This window comes from Zalophus californianus, chromosome 13 (genome assembly GCF_009762305.2).
Source record: "Zalophus californianus isolate mZalCal1 chromosome 13, mZalCal1.pri.v2, whole genome shotgun sequence".
NCBI classification, from domain to species: domain Eukaryota; kingdom Metazoa; phylum Chordata; class Mammalia; order Carnivora; family Otariidae; genus Zalophus; species Zalophus californianus.
This window is the reverse complement of record NC_045607.1, coordinates 6,098,265-6,114,254: the sequence shown is the minus strand read 5'-3', so window position 1 is coordinate 6,114,254 and position 15,990 is coordinate 6,098,265. Positions and strand designations below refer to the sequence as shown.

Sequence of the window (15,990 nt, the reverse complement as noted above, 5' to 3'; positions counted from 1 at the left end):
GCAGATTTTGTCAGCCTTGTAAAATGTGAGACATTTATTTCATTATAAGAGTAGGTCTTAATAACACTTAAACAGAGTAGGAGAAAAATGTGGCCAGAATCCCATTTCTGCAGAGGATTCACAAACGAAAAAATACAAAGCAGTTTGGGATGTTTTTACACTTTGGCCTGTGCATTAGGAATGTTGTTATCTGCTGATACTTCCTTAGCCAAATGAAGCAGCTAAGGTGACAGATTGCTGACTGGGATGATCTGTTCCTGAAAAGTAAACATTAATTTTATGTTTGTTTCAGATTGAGATCACAGAGAAGAACCCTGACAGCTACCTGTCTGCAGGAGAGATCCCTCTCCCTAAATTATACATTTCTATGGCCTTTTTCTTTTTCCTTTCTGGGACCATCTGGATTCACATCCTTCGAAAACGACAGTGAGTTGTTACTTCCCTGAGCCATCCAGCTTAGAGTGTGTTGAGAGGTGCATAATTTCACCTTTTGCTGCTTTCTTAGCCCCAGAGGGATTGGCACTAGCAACCTTGTCCTCTTCTTCAAAGGGCATCTTCCCTGAAACAGGGAGACTCTGCATGCCTTGCTGTTTGTTTACTTCCCTTTGCTTTATTTAAAAAGCAAATCCAAATATGTTAATAATAGACAAACCAAAATGTATAAGCAGGTGTTTCCCTAGTGAAGACAGTACCATCCAGGACTCAGAGTGAGCCCGTTGATCCCATTCAGGGGCTGTCTGTTCATGAGAGGAGGTTAGTGACAGTGACCCACTGCCTGCCGAGAGCATGGCATTACTGCTCAGTACTGAAGATGTCTGCTCAGGGCCTAACGGGGAGAGGTATTGGCTTCCAGAGGCTTGTCACTGGAGAGAACTTACTCAGAGCCCACCTACCTGGCTCTTGGCCTCTCTTCTGTAACCCGAAGGCTTTACCTGCCTGTACTCAGTTCTTGAAGGGAGTACCTGCACGTGTACGGGGCGAGTTTTTAAATCTGTTTCCTTCCGGGGTGCCTGGGTGGCTCAGTTGGTTAAGCGACTGCCTTCGGCTCAGGTCATGATCCTGGAGTCCCGGGATCGAGTCCCTCATCGGGCTTCCTGCTCAGCGGGGAGTCTGCTTCTCCCTCTGACCCTCCCCACTCTCATGTGCTCTCTCTCTCTCTCTCATTCTCGCTCTCTCAAATAAATAAAATCTTTAAAAAAAAAATAAATCTGTCTCCTTCCAACCAAAAAACTGAGAATAAAATACTAATTTTCAGTTAGAGAATAGTGTGAAGTATTTGTTATAAGCCCGTAAATGAAATGATGGATATGAATATGGGATTGTAATGTAGATTAGTTTAAATTCATAAAATAATTAAGCACCCCAAATACCTCTTTCTGTTTAGCATTGGGCAGAAACTAGACCTCTCTCTAGTCCCCGGTGGCCTCTCTTCTGGTGGACACGCTCAGCTGGAGTGGTGAGCTCTGGTGGGGACAGCGCTGGTTCCTCTTTGTCTTAAGATTCACTCTGCTCACCAGATGGAAAGAGCCGCTGGTTTACATGTGAAGGACCCTGCATGGTCATGTTTGGAGTAGGCGATCAGGCAGCCTTTAGTAAGAAAAAAAGAGTCTTACCTATTCGGGCTTACTTATTCGGGCTATAAAAAGGTTTTTAAATAAAGTTTTGCTTCTGCCTTTATTAGAAAAGTATGAACTGGGAGTCAGAGGCCCAATTCCAAATATAAACATGGACTATTCCCACCTGTGTTTCTCGCTTCACTCCCTGAGCCACAAAACTGGGACAGGGTCATTGCCCTGCTTTCCTCTGAGGGTCTTAGAACCTTAGGTGTGTTATGTGATTGCCCCCGAAATAATGTGTTCTAGAGGGCTCTGCAAATCAGGGTGCTATGCAAATAGGAGGTACATACAAAATAGTTGACCAGGCAGGTGTTCAATGGTATTTTAGTTTCCGTGTATTTAGTGATGCAATAGTCATTATCACTGGTTCACCTACCTAAAATTGTGGGAAGTTTTAAATCTGTGGTTAAATGAGGCCCACCTGCTTTGTGCAGCACGTGTTTAGCTTCTTGTTGAAGTGCAGTTTACGCACAGGGATGTGTAATGTAAGCCTTCTGCCCCATCCCCGTGTTTTTCCAGGAGACTAACAGACAGTTCTGTTGGGTTGGAAATTTGAGCCACATAAAGGATGTGACTCCAAGGCTTCATGCATTTCAGAGGCTCACAGTCCCTTAGAGCTGGAAGGAACTGGAGATCTTTGCCTCGTCTTATGGAGGTCTTGAGAGGGGAAATGAGAGACATGGTTAGTGGCGTCTGCCACAGCTGGGAGCGGAACCCACACATCTCCTTGCCGTGCATATATGCATGCAGCTCCTCTCACCTCTCTGAGTTCTGTCCCAGACCCCCGAGTGTGGGGAGGGGAAGACAGCTGATCGTTTTTCGGTGCCTGCTCCTTGTCCCGTCAAGCACTTGATGCTGGTTTTTTCCGCTAATCATCCAGCTGCTCCTAGAGGTAGGCATTGCCCCATTTTCAGAAGAGGTACTACGGTTTAGAGGGGTTAAGGTTGTCAGGGTAGAACCAGTATTCGAGCCAAGTTGCTGTGGCTTTGGAGTGTGTGTTCATCCCAAACGTCACTGCCCCGTGGCCGATATTTCAGCTGGGACTGCAAGCTAAGTGTGCCGGAGTGTGTGAGTGAGCACCCGGCTCGGCAGTGGGCGGTTCTGCACTCTGAGTATATCTCACTGCTGTTTGGGAGTGACAGACTCCTCTGGCCTTGACTTCCTTTTTGACCTTCAAGTAGGTAGGCCCCAGACAGGAAAGTACCAGGGAGGAAACCAGCCCGGAAAGGGAGTGTGCGTCAGTTTGTGACACGCCCGCCTTATCATTCCGTGCAAGGCCCCTCTTCTTCATTTCCCCTTCATTTCCTACCCCTCGCTCATGCTTTTCACAGCTACTCAGATGCAGGTAATAGGTGTTATTAGGCATGCGTGCATTCTTATAAATAGCTCATGTTCATTGATATTGCATGTATTTTTCACGCGATAGTATCTTTCTTTTTTTTAAACAGATTTTATTTATTTATTTGAGAGAGAGAATGAGAGAGAGAGGGAGAGAGAGAGCATGAGAGGGGGGAGGGTCAGGGAGAAGCAGACTCCCCGCTGAGCAGGGAGCCTGATGTGGGACTCGATCCCGGGACTCCAGGATCACGACCTGAGCCGAAGGCAGTTGCTTAACCAACTGAGCCACCCAGGCGCCCTGCGATAGTATCTTTCTTAAGACCTAGTCACGTTGCTGTGTGTCCGTCTAGTTCATTAATTTTTAGCTACTCCATAGTGTGCATCCCTATATTCTACTTACCCATCCCTTTAGTGAGGGACCCCATCCCCTGGCTCCCCCAAACAGTGTTGCCATGATGCCCCCCGCCCCCGGCCTTGTCCCTTTATGTCTCTGTGCAGCTTCGTGGGGCAGGGTACACTCCCAGACACAGGTGCACTGGGTATGGGGTAAATTCGTATTTAATATCATTAAGTGCTGCCAGATTGCCTGTGCTAGTTTATACTTCTATCAGTGGTGCAAAAGGGTTCCTGTTTCCCCGTCCACCAACACTGACATCTTATTTTTTGCCAGTCTGATGGGTGTGAACTGTTACTTCATTTTATTTTGCATTTTCCTAAATACTAATGATGTGAAATATCTTTCTAGGCACTTGTTAACCATTTGGGTTCCCCCTCTTGTGACTGCCTTTAGGCTTTGCACATTTTTCTTTTGGGTTTTCTGTCATTTTCTTGTCGCTTTACAGGAGTTTCTTGCATATTATTTATGTCAGTCCTTTGTCTGTCTTAGACATTGCAAATTTTTTCTCCCAGTCTGTTAAACTTGTCTGTGGTATTCATTGTTCAGTGAAAGTCTTTCATATTAGTAACAATCAGAGCTCTCTAATTTTAGTCTTTTGGGCAGTGCTTATTGGAAGAAGCCTTTCCCTACTACAAGGTCACAAAAGATGTATGTTATATTTAGCACTGGAATCCATCTGGAGCCCTCTTTATGTAAATGTGAAGTAGAGACACAGCAGTGTGTGTGTGCGTGTGTGTGTGTGTGTGTGTGTGTGTGTGTGTGTGTGTATACAGTTCTGAGCTGATTTTCCCCATGCTGGGTTTTGTTTTGTTTTAAGATTTTATTTAATAGAGAGACACACAGCGAGAGAGGGAACACAAGCAGGGGGAGAGGGAGAAGCAGGCTTCCCACAGAGCAGGGAGCCCAATGCGGGGCTCGATCCCAGGACCCTGGGATCATGACCTGAGCTGAAGGCAGACGCTTCACAACTGAGCCACCCGGACGCCCCTCCCCATGCCGGTTTTTAAACAGTCCATCCTGCTTGTGCATGCTCTCTCCCTCTGCCAGTTTGCTGCCCCCTTATCTATCCTATGTGAAGGCTCCATACACACGAGAATCCATTTCTGAGCATTCTGTTCTGTTGGTTTATTTCTCTGATGCTGTACCCCTTCCACATGTTTTACTGCTGTGGCTTCACAGAATATCTTGATATCTGAGAGTGTGAGTTTCCTCTGTTGCTCTTATTCAGGTTTTACGTACTTTAAGAGATTTAAATTTGTCTCCCAAATGGTCTTGTGTCCTTAGTTCCCAGGGCGAGGCGGCAGCCCGAAGGCGGACGGGTGTCTGTGTCGGCGTGGCAGCGGGAGCCGGCACTTCCCCCCGCTGGCCTGGTGTGTCCGGCGGGTCGCAGCCCTGCATGCTGCCTGGCTCCAGGCCCGCCCCTCTCTGGGCCGCAGCTCACCCCCACAGCCATGCCTGGGCACCTTCTGCTCTCCCAGGGGCCTCTTGCCAGTTTCATAGATCCCGCCGCCTCATTCTTGCTTCTGCGGCCTTTCCAGGGTGGTTTCTGGGCACAAAGCTGGCAAGCTGTGCAGATTTCCATCTTATCAGGAGCTGGAAGTCGTCCTGTCTGGCTTCAGTGCCTGATGCTGCTCCAGTCACAACACAGACTTGTGCATGAGAGGTGACCCTGGGGCTCCATCGGAGCTGTTTCTGCTGGTGGAAACTAGGTCTCCAAAGGGCTTCGTGTGTGTGGTTTGCTTAGATTGTGTTTACTGCTTCCTTATAAATGTATCTGATGCCTGGAGCTTCGGCCATCCTTTGGAGGAATGGAATATTCCCTTTTTTCTTTTTTTAGATTTTATTTATTTGAGAGAGAAAGAGAGGGGAGGAACACAGAGAGTGAGGAGGAAGCAGACTCCCTGCTGAGTGGAAAGCCCGATGTGGGGCTCGATCCCAGGACCCTGAGATTATGACCTGAGCTGAAGGCAGACGCTTAATTGACTGAGCCGCCCGGGAGCTCCTGGAATATTCCTTTAATTCTTTTCTCTCTGTTTTTATAGGAATGACGTATTTAAAATTCACTGGTTGATGGCGGCCCTTCCTTTCACGAAGTCTCTTTCCTTGGTGTTCCACGCAGTATGTATTAGCATTTTGGGCCATTTATGAAATGATGTACAGTGTCTGTACAGTCAGGAAGATTTACGAATTGGAAGAAAGGGGAAGCTAGGTCAGTGGGAAACAGGATGAAAGAAGACCTTTTCTCATGAAGCCTTTGGTGTGGGAGGGGCCATCACAGGGATAAATCATTACACCCTCCGTCTGTAACCCGAGCCCGGAGACATCTTCTGACACTACCTACATACCCAGAGTTTTCCTAGAGCCTTACTTTTTTTATTCCTTTTTGTTTGTCTTTTCTCAAGATTAGAGTGCCACCTGCTGAATTGTTTCCACGACTTGATTTTTCTAAATACTTTCCTGTGTTCCCATTTGATTTGAAGCTTGGTGTTTGCATACTTATTGAGAGAAAAATGATGCTCTAAAGATGGAGGCGTGTGACTTGAGCTTGCACTTAGAATATTTAGTCTGGCTGCAAAGTGACGTGCACCTGCCCGTGGGAGGAAGGTCGCAACTGCCCCGTGGCACCTGCCGGCTGCACTCGTGAGGGCGACAGCCTCCAGACACGCGCTCTCCTTCACTCAAAAGTGTTGGCACCAGAGGGGTAGTAATGTGTCCAGTTGCAGTCTTTGGAAATGACAGTTACTTGGATAATTTCCCATTTGGATCTAAGTTAAAAGATTCTTTCTGGAAATTTGTAGATAATGAAGGACAAAGCCCTTGAGTCACTTCAGTGTCTAGATAGCCATTCATGACAGAATGGAAGGTCTACAAAGAAATCGATACCAGCGTTTGTGAGTTGTGCCAGGAAGCACTGTGGGCGCACTACAGAAACTCGCCTCTTTAAAATGCGTTGGTGGCTTTAAGTAGCTCGAAATGTATAGACTTTTTTCTAAAGGACAAAACAAAACAGTGGAAGGTGTGTAACTCCACATGGATTTTTTTGCTGGCTGACTGACTGACTTCTGTAATAAGCAGTTGGGGTGTGCAAGGTGAAGTTCCTGGCTGGGATACTGAAGAGACCTGTGGCATTTGGCCCTTGGGGATTTTTTTTTTTTTTAAGATTTTATTTATCCATGTGTCAGAGGGAGAGAGCATGCACAAGCAGGGGGAGCGGCAAGCAGAGGGAGAAGCAGGCTCCCCTCTGAGCAGGGAGCCTGATGCGGGGCTCGATCCCAGGACCCCGGGATCATGACCTGAGCAGAAGGCAGACGCCTAACCGACTGTGCCACCCAAGTGTCCCGGCCCTGGGGATTTTATTTATTTATTTTTTTAAGATTTTATTTATTTATTCATGAGAGACAGAGGGGGAGAGAGAGAGAGAGAGAGAGAAGCAGAGGGAGAAGCAGGCTCCCAAGGAGCAGGGAGCCCGATGCGGGACTCGATCCCAGGACCCTGCGATCATGACCTGAGCCGAAGGCAGACGCTTAACCATCTGAGCCACCCAGGTGCCCCACCGGCCCTGGGGATTTTAAAGAAAATAACAGGCAGCCATTTGCCAGCGTGAATCTCCTACCCCAAGAGAGGGACCTGGTTTGTGTGCTGGTGGCGTCGAAAGCTTGTGGCAGGTTTCTCGTGCTACCTGACCTTGTTAGTGCCCTCACGTGCTGAATTGTGAATTGACGAGTGAGGTATTAGTGTTTGGGGTGGAGGGGACAACCCCCCCCCCCACTGTGAGGTCCTGTGGCAGCCTTTCCTGTTTCGCTCTGCGTGAAGGTGTGTGGTAGATGGACGTTTCTGAAATGCAGTCGTTTCATTGCAGATCGACTACCACTACATCTCCTCCCAGGGCTTTCCGATCGAGGGTTGGGCTGTCGTGTACTACATCACTCACCTGTAAGTACGCAGAGTGACATGCAGGAGAAGTTGGGGAGGCCATGGTAGGAAGAGACCTGCCTCGCATTAACAGTCCCTGCCTTCCTGTGGCGGCCTGTTCGGGTTCTCGCCATGCCAAAGGTGTATGGCACACAGGTGGCTGTCCAGACCTGAGAACTCGGGGCTGCTGGTGTGCTTCCGGGAGGGGGTTGCCTCCATTGTAGGGGGTGGGATTTGCTGCTCATGGAGTGGGGTGCGTGGTGAACCATTTGTGTGCTGCTTCACTTAAGAGGAGTTTCCTAAATTTGGCCCCCTATCTTTTCCAAGAAGCCCATGAAGTCATGAATGAGCTGTGCAGGGGAACTTCCAGAGAGTCTGAAGAGACTGTTGGTGTCTGAAACTTTTTCTTTTCCAGCTTGAAAGGGGCACTCCTGTTCATCACCATTGCGCTCATCGGCACCGGCTGGGCTTTCATTAAGCATATCCTTTCCGATAAAGACAAAAAGATCTTCATGATTGTCATTCCACTCCAGGTAAAGGGACCCTACTCCTGCGTGTCCTGGTTGTGTCCTGGCACTTTGCGAGGCTCAGCTGTGGGTCTGTCCAGGCAGAGGGAGTCAGCTCATCCAGAAACTGCAGCTCATACCACTGGGGTTCTCTCTCTGAATTCTGGCAGACCTAGGCCTTGGGTCATTGCCCTGAGAGCTTCTGCCATCGCTCACCTGGCGAGCGGCTTACGGATGCCTGCGCTTGAGTAGAGAGCTCCTGGAAAGTCAGGGAACATACTGCCTGCCTTCGTGCCCCTGGCTGCCCTCTAGCAAAATTGTCCCTTTAGCCGAGCTCAGGTACATAGTGTTTCAGTTAACAAACTATTGTAAAACTGTGAATGACACCAGTGAGTTCTTACAAGTTAGAATATTAAGTAGATATCAGGGCAACTATTTATTAAACCCTTCCTGGTTTGGGGCCCCTAGGCCAAGGCCAGCCTTGCCTGGTTGTGAGCCCCTTGGGAGAGGAACCTTGTCTTCTGTGTAACAGTCTTATTGGAGGCAGAGGTTGGGCATAAAGAACTCACAGTAAACACGGAGGGCCTAGCAGGGATGCCTGACTGCTCTGTTCTGCTCAAAGAGCATGTGTTTGATAAAGTTGTTCTCATCGTGTGATCTCGTTTGGGAGCACAGTGCGGGTGTGGCAGGGGAAGGAAGGCAGGGGACAGCTCCCTGCACACCCAGACTAGCCCGCTCGCTCTGGTGATTGGCAGTCTGGCCGTGTTCACAGCAAAGCCACCTTCACATTAATGACAGAGGGACTCACGTTAGCACCAGATGAGTGGTGCAGACCAGTGGCTGTAGGTTCCTGGGAGAGAGACTAATTTCCCAAATGCAAATGATCTAGAAGCCTTCAAGGTAGAGAACAGCCTTGCCTAGATGTTTAAGGAGAGAAATGTGGCAGGCAAAAGAGCAGTAGCAGGAACAGGTGGTGCCGCCGCCGGGTGAGCAGAGATGCTGCGGAGCTGTACGGGTCCCGGCTGTCGAGCTCCCACGGCCGCTGCGCCGGCCAGGCGGACTTCTGCAGCCTGCCTGCGCCTCCCAGCTCTGAAGGGAGGGCCTGTGGCACTGCTCCCTTTCGCCCTGTCCCCCCACAGAGCTGCCACTGTCCCTCCAGGCAAACCTTCGTTCCCCCACCCGAACAGGGATGCGATGGGGCACAGCCCTCCTGGCTTCCCTCTTTTGCACCCTGTCGGAGCTGAGTGCAAGGTTATGTGGCAGGCACCTCTGAGGAAACGGGACATTGAAACAATTGAATATAAGGAAGTTATGCATCGATAACATAGGGACTCATCTGGGAAGGCCTTGAATATCAGCCCGGAAGCTAAAACTACTTCTTTTGTGGCCATGGGGAGCCAGTGCACATTTCTGAGTGAGAAGTAAGAGATGTCCAAAATGTACGCACAGACTTTCAAGAACATTTTTGGCACTTTGTTCCACACCAGGGCACATTTTGTCTTTTGTCAAGTGTGTGAAGTAAGGACCAAGTGGAATTAGGAGTTTAAGCTGGGAACGCTTTTGTTTCCACTTTGTCTTCCTAGATAGTCCCAGATGCAGGTGTTTAGGATATGTGTGGCAGAGGACGACTGAAATTTCCGAATAGTTTTTGCATTTGTGTCAAGTGAAGTATGGCTTCTCTGATAGTTTCACTAAAAGGTCCTAGATAGAAAAAGAAACTATCCTTAGAGACGTCCTGAATAGCAGCACAACAGATTTTATGTTCCTTGTCAAAGTGTACAGACTGACCTTTCCAGCAAGCAAGCAGAGTAGTTGGGACCTTGGACTTTTCGTGGAGAACAGAGGTGGACTTGTAATCTCTGCATCCACACCTACTGGAAATTTCCCAAAGAGCGTTCCCTTGATTATGCTGAGTAGTAGCCCGGGTTTGAAATACTGCTATCCCAGTTCCGCCAGCTCAGGGACCTTTCACAGCACACTGGTGCCAGGACTGAATCCCCAAGGCCAGTTGGAGCAGAACGTGGACACAGATGAGCCTCAGTGGGTAGAACTAAGCCATGTCCCATGTGGATGGAGGTGACCCGGGTGGGGTTGCTCCTAGGAGGAGCAGTGTGACCGCTCAAGCACTGGGCCAAAATCCGCCGTTCTCGTTGCTCTGGTCTCTGATAACACTCTCGGGTACCTCAGACTGTCTGAGGAGCAGCAGCGGCCACACAGGGAGAACCTGGGCCTGAGGAATCTGGGCATCGTGGCTGAATGGGGTGTGCGGTGTCTCCCATTCAGCACCCGAGCGGTTCTGCTAAGGCCTTGGGGCCTAAAAAGCAAAGCAGAGTGTCCTGATGATCTGTGCTACATCACAAATCACCCCAAATGCAGTGACAGAAAGCAACAATAAGCATGTATTCTCTCACGTTCTGTGTGGATCAGGAATTGAGGAGTGGCTCCGCTGGGCAGGTCCGACATGGGGCCTCCTGTGGTCAGACAGCGGCTGGGGCTACCTTGACGTCTCCATTTGCCTCTGTCTCCTGGGCCGGGAAGACTCGATGAGGCAGGGCGGGAATAGCTGGGGCTCCTCAGCTTCTTTTTCTCTGTCTGGTCTCTCCACCCTGGCAGCCTCGGGGTAGCCAGACACCCTACAAGAGGGCTCAGGGCTCTCAGGGCATGTGTCCTGAGAGATCGGGCCAGCCAGAGGTGGTATCCTTTGTATGACCTACCTTGGAAATCACGTGGCCTCGCTGCCACCTGTTGCTCAGGGCAGTCACAAGCTCAGGAGGAGGGCACAGAGACCACCGCTTGAGGGGAGAGCGGAGTATTCTGAAAAGCATGTGGCACTGGAGAGAGGGCCATGGCCGTGGTTGGGGGCCTGTAGGCCCAAGTGGCCGCCCCCTCCTGGGCCTGCTGTTGTAGAGATCTGCCCTTGCTTTAGGGCCTCAGCCACTTCTCGTGTCCTGTAGGTTCTGGCAAATGTGGCCTACATCATCATAGAGTCCACCGAGGAGGGGACTACAGAGTATGGCTTGTGGAAGGATTCTCTGTTTCTGGTAGACCTGCTGTGCTGCGGAGCCATCCTCTTCCCAGTGGTGTGGTGAGTACGCGCAGGGAGGGGGGCCACGGTGCACCCTGGGGCGCGTGTGCCAAACGAGACCAGGCCGCTGAACCAGCCTTTCGCAAACCGGTCCGAGTCAAATGGGGCATCTATGTGACAGATACAGCTTCCTGGGTCCGCGGGCTGACCTGGGTCATTCCCCAGGAGGAGGAGCCTGGAGTTTGTGCCTTTACCCGGTTCCTCAGTGCGTTCCAATAGAGCTGATCTGGCACCGTGGCTTTTAGCCCAGATTAGGCAATAGAGAAGGGTCTGGAAATGAGAGCTCAGCAGCAGCATAACCTAGCAGCATGATTTGGAGGGAAGGGAGTTGAAATCCCATAAATAGCCTTTTCTTGCCAGGTTAGACGGAAGGTGCGGCAGTGCATGAACACGAACTAGTGAGAGTCCCAGCACATGAACACATAGGTACCTTCTGAACGGCTGGCTGTAGATGCATCCATTGTGCTTCAGTTCTGTAAAGAAACATCAGGACCATGTCAGTGGTTGATGAGAGAAAATATCCTTGTTAAATCTTATGCCAAGTGAAGGGAATTACTGGTTTGGTAGGAAGCAAGTAGAGGAAAAAGGGCTGGCAGAAATAAAACACTCATTCTTAAGTGATCTAGTTCCATGATTGTTTGGAAGCATTTACTTCTTTTGGAATAAAGTTTTTATTTGTATTTAAAAATTTTTTTAAGGTTTTATTTATATGACAGAGGGTGAGCAGAAGCAGGGGGAGCGGCAGGCAGAGGGAGAGGGAGAAGCAGGCTGCCCACTGAGCAGGGAGCCCAATGCGGGCTCGATCCCAGGACCCCGGGACCATGACCTGAGCTGAAGACAGACACTTAACGACTGAGCCACCCAGGTGCCCCTGGAATAAAGTTTTTAAAAATGTATTTACCTGCTTTCTATTAGAAATGAGGTGGTCCACACTGCAGTGGCCTCGTGAAGTAAATTCTTTTTTTTTTTTTAAAGATTTTATTTATTTATTCATGAGAGAGAGAGAAGCAGAGGGAGAAGCAGGCTCCCAAGGAGCAGGGAGCCCGATGCGGGACTCGATCCCAGGACCCTGGGATCATGACCTGAGCCGAAGGCAGACGCTTAACCATCTGAGCCACCCAGGCGCCCTCGTGAAGTAAATTCTTATTTTCAGGATTCTGGGGTTTATCAGTTCCTTCAGTTACTCTGCTTATTTAGAAAATGGTGCCAGTGGAGTGTAATCCTTCCAGCCAATTAGACTCACTCTTGACCCTTATTCCGTCATACATCACACGTGCACACACATCTGTGCAGCAGGCAGCTTCCAGCGGACACGGACAGAGTACGAATGAGTCTTTCTGATCTCTCCCACTGCCCTGCGTCCTACCCAGGAGCAGGCAGCTCAGGCACCTGGAACAGGGTGACCAGTGTTGTCCTCAGTTAGAAAGAGCGTCTGAGTGTTCTCGAACAGAGTGCAGTCACTTCTCTTCCATCTGCTCCTCTTAACAAAAAGAAGGGCCTTGTGGGTTTGGGGAAGACGCAGGCGGGCTCTAGGGCTGCGAGTGGCCATTTCCCGCCCCTTGTTCATTTTAGCACCAATGAGCAGATATCGCACGGCAAGGTTCTTGAAGGTGAATATTCTGAAAGTTGCTGTAAGATGAAAAACATCAAGTACTAGAGGTGACTTAAGGAATAGTATCGATGGTTCTTTTGAAGCACTCAGACTCGGCTGGCGTGGGTTTGGTGCCAGCATTGTGCTAGCTCACTTTCTTGTTCTGCGCCATTCAGTTCTTCCAGGTGGGAAGATGGCGGTGGCGGGGGGGCGGGGGGAGTTCCCTTAGGAGAAAAGACTTTTTCATGGTCAGGTAGAGAGTAGGTGGCCCGCCCGTGAGGACTTCAGCCCCCATGCAGGACCCGCCCTCCCCCTGGGCTGGATCTGCCTGGGCTGTTCTCATCCTTTTGAGACAGTCTTTCCTTTCCAGCCTCCACACTCTACCTAGAACTCTGCTCCATTGCTGTGTTAATGTTCCCGTGCCACACTGCAGTGATGTAATTAGCTACCTGGCCCATCACAGCAGGGAGACCGACTCCCTGGAGGCTGACACCTTTCAGCAAAGTTCTGCATCTCCAGTCAGTGAAATAGGGAGTTTTCGGGGAAACCATGCGCTCACAAGCTCCTAGACCTAGACTTTAGAAATCAGCCTCTGGCCTGGGGGCGGGGGGGGGCATGTTCTTCAGGTAGCAGGTGAGCTCCATGGCAGTGTCACGGGGTGGCATAGTTGTGGGAATGAGAGATTTTAGGTGGAGAGAGAGAGATGAAGAGGGTTGAAATGATTGTGTTTTGCTTTGTCTTCCCATCACACCCAGACCCCTGTCAGACCTTTTTCAGCCATTAGAGGGCATCCTTAACTCTCAGGCTTGAGCCCCGGATGGGGCAAGGTGTCGGTTAGTGGAGATCCCGTTGTTTAGGGAGAGTGCTCTAAAGCCATCTGGTCCAGCCCTTCCAGTTAAAAACTGGGGAATTCAAGGCCTTGAGTTACTAGTGCTGGAAACAGAAAAGAATGCAGATGTCAGCTAACCTTTGTTCTCCAAATGTTTATTTTTAGGTCAATCAGGCATTTACAGGAAGCATCAGCAACAGATGGAAAAGGCAAGTCCCCTTGTGCTCTTTGGTGCTGCTGGTCCTTTCCCAAAGCTGCATGCCTGGGCCCCGCCGGGAGGTGGAGGCAGAAGGGTGGCTATCTCCTGCGAGGCAGGCCGGGGAGCCCCAGGGGCTTTTGCTGGAGAGGTAGGGGGTGAACTTTGCAGAGCAGCCGTGGAAGGAGGCTTGGGGGTGATGGCTGCTTATTGAGATGATTCATTCCTTTTCCACTCGTGAGCGTGATTTTCACCTTCTCCAAACTGAGTCAGGAGAAGGAAATCTTGCCTGGGAAGGACCAAATAGCACTTCACTGTGAGAACAGGAGGTATGATGGATTGGGAATGGATATGTGTAAAACATCCCTTCCTGCTGTTTTAACACGCTTTCAAAATAGATGTGTCGGTATTAATTTGAGATGAGACTGATGCCAGAGAGAAACTTTGAAACGCTCTGGTTTTTAAATGCTTGCGCCATGATAACCGTTCTGCATCTCCTTGGTTTTCTAACCATCCCTCCTAAGAAAAGAAGCCACAAAGAAAATGATTTGTGCGTTTCTGAGCTGATTTGAATAGTGCACGACCGCAGGCCGTGGCATAAAGGAGGGCTTCGGACCATCAGGGACTGAGAAGCAGTGCTTTCTCAGTGCTCGGCGCTGCCTGTGGGTCCAGCTGCTGATAGCAGTGTTCTTTAAGGCAGATAATTCATTTGTTGTTGTTGATGAAGTTTTGTTGCTGACCTGTTTGATGATGATGATAAAAGTAACGTGGATTCATTTTAGAAAAATTGGAAATGAGGTAATAGGTACTAATCTTATTTCGCACTTGCCATGTAATTAATACCACATTATTTTCTTTAAGTTGAACTAAACCCGACTTCAAGGCTTCATGCCAGTGTCTGGCGGGATCCCGGGGTTTTTACGAGGAGCACCACACTCAGAGGGTGTCTGCGACTCTTGTGGTTTTGGCCCAGGGTCATTGCTGGACGGACTCCCACCATCCGGCCCTCGTAGCGCTCTGGCTCTGGGCAGCCTGGCGCCAGGGGGTCCTGCCTCCCCGGGCCCACCCAGCCCGAGTGGCTGCAGGCCCCACTCAGAACGTGCCAGCCCATGTTTTTTTTCTTGTCCTGGGAAATAGCTCTTTTTGGTTTTCTTCTCCTATTCAAAAGCATTCAAAAACACTGGATTCCCTTCTCTCCCTGCCCCTTTGGGGCAGATTCTTGTCAGTGAGTTTCAGCTTGAACTTTGCATAAATGGTTTGTTTTTAGCCTGGCTCAGAGCGCCCTCCTGCCTTGGAATGGGGTAAGGGGAAATTTAAAAAAAAATAAAACACAAATTAGAATCCTAATAAAGCAGCCCACCACAAACAGAAAAATCCAAGTAAAAAATAAAAACTCACCTTCTGAGAATAACTGTTGTTTGGGAGATATTCTTGTCTTCTTTCTTCTTTTTCTGTGCTTGTCATATAAAAAGATGCCTTTATTATTATTTTTGTAACAATGAATAGGTCGTTCTCTTAATTTTAACACATTGAGGGGCACCCAGCTGGCTCGGTTCGCTGGCTTGGCTGGTGGAGCGTGTGGCTCTTGATCTCAGGGTTGTGGGTTCGAGCCCCCTGTCGGGTATAGACAGTACTCAAAAAAAATTTAAAGTTTAAAAAATTTTTTAATATATTGAGCTGAGACGTTTTACTTTTTTGTCTTCATACACTTCGGTGTTTCTGGATTCATTTTTCTGCTTGGCTGAAAATGTTTAAAAATTCCAAGGAGGATGTCCTCCAGTTGGTGAGTTTTATGGGTACTTTTCTTCTTGGCCTCGCCCTTCCCCTTTTGTGGATTCCTCTGGCCCTTCTTCACCAGCTCCCTTCCCCTCTCTTCCATCATCCTGGTCCCTCTGACTGTCTCTTCGCTTTCTGCACCCAGCTTTGAGAGGGCTTGGGGGGGACCACGGTATTGAATTGTCTCTGTGACCATTCGTTCCACGAGTGGTTTATGATTAGCATTTGATGGTTAGCTGGCTAAAGCCCAAGATGGGATCCGAATGGTCCTCGTGCATCTGTAGTGAAAAGAAACTAGAACCTGAAAGCTCTTGTCATTGCCTGGGGCACACGAGGCAGTTTCTCATTTTTTCCAGCAGGTGGCAGCATGCAACCTCTTCAGCGGAGAGCAAATATAAAAACAGGAAGTCACCAGCACACCGGGGCTCCCTTTCACCAGTTCTCTGGTTGACATACTGTTAAGAAGGCACCCATTTCTCATCAGCAAATATCACAAACCCTTTGAAAAGGAGACAGAGTAGTTAGAATGGGGGTGTCTTGATCCATATTCTTTCCCTGAATTGATTTAGGCCGTGGCTGCTTTTTAGCTGATATGCAAATGCATATTTCATTCAGTACTTGGAAAATGGTTATGCCTGTAACTCTTCTGGAGTCAGGGCAGCCATGTTCCCACGGTCAAGTCCCCTCTGCAGAGAACTCTCAGGAACAGCATCCCCTACCCATCAGCGGCAAGCTGCCCTGAGG

General features: G+C 49.3%; 1 protein-coding gene across 1 annotated transcript in view; it reads left to right on the top strand.

Moving 5' to 3' along the window:
• The window catches only part of GPR107 (G protein-coupled receptor 107), a 71,704-nt gene that overhangs the window by 35,183 nt on the left and 20,531 nt on the right, over positions 1-15,990 (top strand). The window contains exons 9-14 of the mRNA XM_027616178.2: positions 293-426; positions 5,394-5,469; positions 7,211-7,284; positions 7,679-7,796; positions 10,724-10,854; positions 13,440-13,483. Of these exons, the coding sequence (XP_027471979.1) occupies positions 293-426; positions 5,394-5,469; positions 7,211-7,284; positions 7,679-7,796; positions 10,724-10,854; positions 13,440-13,483 (577 nt within the window). The remainder of the gene's footprint in view (positions 1-292; positions 427-5,393; positions 5,470-7,210; positions 7,285-7,678; positions 7,797-10,723; positions 10,855-13,439; positions 13,484-15,990) is intronic.